At 37.8% G+C, this 6,001-nt stretch overlaps 2 protein-coding genes across 2 annotated transcripts; both read right to left on the reverse strand.

Moving 5' to 3' along the window:
• Window positions 1–2,809: 2,809 nt before the first annotated feature.
• LOC116174700 (sodium-coupled monocarboxylate transporter 2-like) lies at window positions 2,810–4,609 on the reverse strand. The gene is made up of 4 exons (XM_031492660.1): window positions 4,402–4,609; window positions 4,081–4,351; window positions 3,878–4,032; window positions 2,810–3,831 (listed from the first exon to the last, which is right to left on the reverse strand). The coding sequence occupies exons 1-4, from the start codon at window positions 4,593–4,595 to the stop codon at window positions 3,564–3,566; spliced, it is 888 nt and encodes a 295-aa protein (XP_031348520.1). The 5' UTR covers window positions 4,596–4,609; the 3' UTR covers window positions 2,810–3,563.
• A 26-nt stretch (window positions 4,610–4,635) lies between these two features.
• LOC116174505 (sodium-coupled monocarboxylate transporter 2-like) lies at window positions 4,636–5,615 on the reverse strand. The gene is made up of 4 exons (XM_031492439.1): window positions 5,449–5,615; window positions 5,123–5,400; window positions 4,859–5,078; window positions 4,636–4,807 (listed from the first exon to the last, which is right to left on the reverse strand). The coding sequence occupies exons 1-4, from the start codon at window positions 5,613–5,615 to the stop codon at window positions 4,636–4,638; spliced, it is 837 nt and encodes a 278-aa protein (XP_031348299.1).
• Window positions 5,616–6,001: the final 386 nt, after the last annotated feature.

The following is a 6,001-nucleotide window of genomic DNA, read 5'->3' on the forward strand; positions in this document are numbered from 1 at the left end:
CAAACTTTACGTTTTACGCAATAAGGGGAGAAATAAATTCCAAAACGTAACACGTTTTCGGAAGTAGGTACTCATGTTTTGTTTGCGCAGTAATAAAATAATAAAGTTTAAGTAAACAATTTCCTCCTTGAAATAATAGTAGCAACTTTATAATAATTTATGCACGCAATGGGTAATACGCAATTCCTCTCCGTTCGCCCGATTCGGTTTAAATTGCCGCGTATTTTGAGCAGAAATTATAACGGAACATAATATGCTCGTTGAATGGGGAGGAAGGAAAAAACCCTTGGCTGGTTTTTCCTTGGTAGACGGATGTTTCAAGATGTGTATTATCTGGGGAGTCTTCCTTATGGGTCACTACCCCAATGCGGAGGGTAAATTTTCTGACAGCGAGTATTTCGGTGGCATTTGCTTCAAGATCTCATAATAAATCGTACATTTATTAATAGACGTGAAGGCGTTTCCTGGTCTGGTCTCTTACAGTGTTTTAATGAGCTTTGTATCAACGCCCCCCGCCACGTTGGTTGTGTTAGTTCTCAGGAACTTAAATTAGAAAAATAAGCACTTGGGGAGTGTTAATTTAAGTTACTTTAGGAACCTTACTTTTCTATAGTAACGGTCCTTGAGTAACGGTAATGTAACTACAGCACCTTTAATTAAATTGATGAATCTGCAATGGTTTTACCATTACACTTTAAAAGGTTCTGTATGTATCAAGACCATTTCTGCAGTTGTAAAAAGTTAGTTGGATACGACAAAAAATATTTTACCCGGATTAACTACTATATGGGGGGCACGAAGAAGAATGAGTTGTTGAAACATTCGTTATCATAAAAATATATGCTTTGTGTCAAATGAACTTCTTCAAAGGAAAGTTACGAGCGCACATCTGCTGAGCTTGCGAGAGAGTGCATTCACAAAAGTATAATGCGCCGTTTATTATGGAGTAGAAAATATTACGTGGCGTCGTGTCGATGAAAAACGAGGAAATTTTTCGACCGCCCCTCGCGCGACAATGATCCGTGTAGTGACGCTTATAAAACGGTGTTTTCAAGTAGGTTAATCGATTTAAAAGCAAACGGGGTTAAAGTATAACTTTTTGGAGAAGGATGATTTAACCGTATTAAAGCTTTTGTTTGTTCGAGTCTTTTGTTACGAAAGTGAATTTGCACCCTTTCACCGATTGAAAGTTTACATTTTTAGTTGACATTGCTATCATACAGCAAATTCGGCTTCATAAGCTTCTTTATATACCTGCTATGATTGACTGAGGCATCTTTCAACAAAAGTACATTTGCTTCACACTTCTGATATCTCAGTAAAAGTGCTAAAACATGTTTCAGTTTAGTGTCCTATCATTTTAACACCTCATGTACTCCAGTGCCTTGTCTCAGAATACTGCAGTGGACTAAATTCTCATTCTGAGCGAACTTACCCCAAAAGAGATCTTAAACCTGGATTTTTTTTAGAAAAATCGGGCTGAATTCCTTTTCGGGCAAAATAGTCGTTAGTATATTTCGTTTTTTTCGCATCTGTCGTGCTCGTGACTAGACCATCCTGGGGATTCTTGCTTTAGCTTAAGGAATGTATCAACTAACCCCTCGACTACCGGTCCAATGAATTTCACATAGGGAGGTTAGCTCCCTATCTGAATTTTTGGATAGCCTATAGGATATTTACAGTTTTTATTTACATAATGTTATAACGAGGATACGTTCATAATACACGATCTTCTAACTAATGCCTTCACACTGACAATAGTGCGGCCACCAAAAAATGATATAATATGACAAATAGAAACATTGTAGATATCTGTTCAGTCCAAAACATCTATAGAGTGGTGCCAATACCTAGTAGCTGTGCTAGTAGTCTCATAATGAAATTTTTAGGTTATGAAAGTTTCAAGTTTCTTTCGACTTTTAACACCGATTTACAACTTTTTAGATACAACAGCTGTTGTGCTCTTCTTGGAATCTTCTCTGAAATTCGGGTGTTCTATACCTGGTAAGATTTGGAAGTATAATATTAGAGCTTCCAGTTGGAGTTTTAAGGGTATGAATACAAAAAATTTCATTTTTAAGCACTTCAACACAACAAATGTGGTGTTTCACACGTCCATAAAAATGTTTTGCGAGTTTTCATATTGCAGGTCGCCTCGACTTCGTCTCAGTCTGCAAATAAACATTCGCAAGCACTCATTTTCTGCACTTGTAATGTAAAAACTATTACTGTACCGTGTGTCCTATGTTGGTTGGGACTGCAGTGTATCTCAGCTGTTTTTAAGGATAGAGGCTTGCGGTTTTCGAGACCCTATGCCACTTTCTTTTTGCAAAACTTATAATACCACAAACAGAATCAGTCTAGCTACGTTGTTTCTGAGGTACAGGGTGAAAACGAAAAGTTTGGCTTTCTGGAATGTTATATCTACACCCTGTATATCTGAACGTCAATTTTTTGCATTCTTTTTTGTTATTATATTGAGGTACTAAATAGTACGTTATATCACATTTTTCAAATTTTTGAAATGGTACATTTCTACCGTCAGCCTTTGTTACCATGGATACAATAAACAAAACAAAAGCTCCGTGAAACCTTGGCCTATTATTTAAAAACCGTAGTAAATAAGGTTTCTATTTCTGGTTCATGGCTAGAATTTGAAAAAAAAACCGTACTCAGTCATACATCAATATAATTAGGAAAAAGAATCCGATATACAGGGCGTTGCACTTAAAAAATACCAAAATTGAGTCAAATCTCAGAAACGTGGTCCAAAAAGAAACACGTGAAGATACTTTACGTGGGTGGTAAGATGTGATAACATACCAAAAGGTCAAACTTTTACCCTGTATCTCAGAAAAAAAGTTAGACTGATTCTGTTTGTGGTATTATAAGTTTCACAGACAAGTGGAACAGGGTACACGGTACATTATATTAATGGTAACGAAAAAATATAAATGAAACAAATGAAGCGCTTCTACCAATAATAACAAAAAATAACGAATAATTATTACCGCGTAAACTACTTCACGCGGAAGTTTTGTTTGGCACCTATAACCATGATGGGTCACTCTCTGTATGCGAATTTCTTTTATTTGATGTTGTATTTAAATTATTGGATGTTTCATTTTTGTTCAAATAATCACCTTTTAATTTGTTTATTTTATTGTTCAGTTGGTAAGTTAAGGAACATCTGGAATTAATTGGGTCAATGTTTTGTTAAAGTTGCCTCTTGTAAATCCGGTCGTTGCGATATGAAGTTTCGTTATCGCTGCGTAAGCTAATTGAGTTTCAATGAGCAGATGTTTTTTCGCCGACGTAAACGCGACCGGTAGTTATTCGATGACGAAGTCATTTAGACAGGAAGGAGGAGAGTGTTCGGAAAGATGAAAAGAACGGAAATTGTTTTACATGAAAGAGACGGATGTTAATCGTCACTTTTTTGGCGGTGGAGTTATTTTTGTATATAACTTGTCTGTGGAATTCTTGCTGCAAGGATACATAAAAGGAGTAGCATCTGATCAGTATACCCCAGTATCCTTAAAAAAACAATCAGTCGCAATAGTTTAACAAACATTCCGCTGGAAGTTGTAGGTATGTCCACTCTCGTCCTTCACTCCAACCGCGTACGTTTCTATAGTCGGTAGTTTTCCTTTACTGACGCCTTTACGGCCAATGTGACTCAGAAGGGTAGGATCTACGCTTTCGGTTTTAGTTAAACAGCTAACCAACATGCCAACAATGATCACCATTAGCGTACACATAACCGAGTTGTACCAGAAGGAAATTCGAAATAGTACAAATGGTTTGAAGGGTGTATACTCCGCGTGTGCCCTAAACGTTGTATCAATGTAATATTAAAATCATCTTTGGAACATACGTGGGTACTATTGTGATGTTGACAGGAACCGGGCAATCTGCCACTGACATTGGTTTTCTGAAATCAACTCCAGCACCTTGAATAGAATACCATTGGCCTATAGCAGCTATGGTACCAATGACGATAAAGCTTGTAACACTTCCATAAAAGGCACCCTGCGACATACCTCTACTTAGCAAGACAGTTTTACAGTATGCACTTACTTTTGCATTTGCCCTCCTAAAGGTAAGGCCAAGGATGAACAATCCGGTCAGTACTCCATACACCAAGCCAACAACGGCCGTCACAAACGGCAATATTCCTCCCATGTATTCAACCAGAAAAGTTAAACATGTGCAAAGACCACCCGTTATTACAACTATCAGCCTTAAGATCCAACATTCTTTGCCCTTTAGTGCTTCTCGTGATATACACGGTGCTATTAAGTCCCCATAAATGGTAGCAGATAACGTATTGAATGATGAAGATAGTGTACTACAAAATAACTATCGAAATGAAATTGATCAACTATGATGGTACCCAACCTTAAAGTTGCACTAAAAATACCGGCAATAAAAATACCCGACAATCCTGGAACTTTTTTGCCGATTTCCATGATAAAAAAAGGAAGAATTTGATCGTATCGTCGCACGTCACCCGCCATTACCGGATCACAGTTCATATACCTTGCATATAATATAACGCCAATAAAAGCGCAGAAGGCGTTTACTGCCACCATTCCGAAACACTGGAGAGCCATTACCCTAAAAATAGGTGACTTATGAAGAATATAAACATGTGTTTTCATTAACCTGCCTTACGACATTTTTAAACTCGGAGACAGATAGATATCTTTGCACGGTTCCGGGATGGAATGCTGCGACGAACATCCAAAGAACCATACCGCCTAGTACCGCCTGCCAAAATCCATCTCTTATCGTTGGATCGAGGCTGTAACTTGGAGCACAGATTAAATTTCAAATTCTGGATACGAAACGGTACTTAAAATCCAATCGTTGGCCATCGACCGCCATTTCTATAATCCCACCTATGCTGCCTATCGACTTTATTCCCAGCACGAGTATGAAAACGACACATATGGTTATACCAATCAATTGAAACACATCCGTCCATATTACCGCTCTGAATCCCCCAACAGTCGTGTAAAAGACGCACAAGGTGCATACAATAGAAGTAACAATTTGGGGATGGATATCGGTTGCTAAAAATCAAATATAATTGGCATAGGTTTTGCAAAAAACATACCCTGAGCAAGCGCTATGGCTGGAACGTAAGCCAAAATTGCGCTGTAAAGTAAAGCGTACAATGTATACGCGCAGGAGGCCACTATCTTAACTTTTTTGTCAAATCTTAACTCGAAATATTCAAAAACATTTGCAGCTCTACACCTTATTAACACTGGGACAAACAAGAAACCTCCAATAACATTTGCCAATATGCAAGATATACCAGACCATAGCATATTTGCCCCATACGCGTAAACATCGGCACTATTTCCTAGAAAGGTGACACCCGACACGCAACTGAAACAAAGCCAAAATGAAATAAAGGAAATTATCACTTTTATTCACCTCGCAATTATCGACATAGCTACCGGTATCACATTCATCTTTTGATTGCCCAATAGATACTCATTGGCGGTACGGGACTTTTTCCAAAACCCAAAGTATATCCCGATGCCCAAAGAGACGGCAATCGATCCATGCAATATAATATGGTCTACTAATCCAAATCCCATTGTTACGAAGTTAAAAACCTGTGAGTAACTAAGCAGCCACTAATTAACTTCACCTTTATAACAGAAATGCATGAGAATGTCCACGTGTAAAGAACCTGGGATACGCACTTGGAAGGTAATAGCCAGTTAAATTTTTAATTATCTGTCGAATACAAGGACATAAATGTTGTTGACATGTAATTGCAAATTAGGAAGTCTCTGAGTTAAATTATCACACATTTAATTATAGGCGTGGCCTTAGTTTGGATACATTGAAGTCGTACAACAATCTTTTGAAGTTGATTGCAGATCTCTTTGCTGAATTGCTTTAAGTCCAACAATTCCCCAAAGTTTCATCGCAATTGAAGTTGGGTTTGGCTTATATATTTGAAATAGCAACTCTGTGC

This window comes from Photinus pyralis, unplaced genomic scaffold, assembly GCF_008802855.1.
Source record: "Photinus pyralis isolate 1611_PpyrPB1 unplaced genomic scaffold, Ppyr1.3 Ppyr1.4_LG6, whole genome shotgun sequence".
Taxonomy (NCBI): domain Eukaryota; kingdom Metazoa; phylum Arthropoda; class Insecta; order Coleoptera; family Lampyridae; genus Photinus; species Photinus pyralis.

Bases quoted from the DNA above. Each gene is read 5' to 3' on its own strand.
- LOC116174505 (XM_031492439.1), bottom strand. From the start codon at position 5,615: ATGGGATTTGGATTAGTAGACCATATTATATTGCATGGATCGATTGCC. The intron at 5,401-5,448 runs GTGAATAAAAGT...GCTTTGTTTCAG, and splicing joins GCTATGTCGATAATTGCGAG to TTGCGTGTCGGGTGTCACCT. The intron at 4,808-4,858 runs GTACCGTTTCGT...TCCAAGTTACAG, and splicing joins GGCCAACGATTGGATTTTAA to CCTCGATCCAACGATAAGAG.
- LOC116174700 (XM_031492660.1), bottom strand. From the start codon at position 4,595: ATGGTGGCAGTAAACGCCTTCTGCGCTTTTATTGGCGTTATATTATAT. The intron at 4,352-4,401 runs GTTGGGTACCAT...GTTATTTTGTAG, and splicing joins ATTTTTAGTGCAACTTTAAG to TACACTATCTTCATCATTCA. The intron at 4,033-4,080 runs GTAAGTGCATAC...GGTATGTCGCAG, and splicing joins TTAGGAGGGCAAATGCAAAA to GGTGCCTTTTATGGAAGTGT.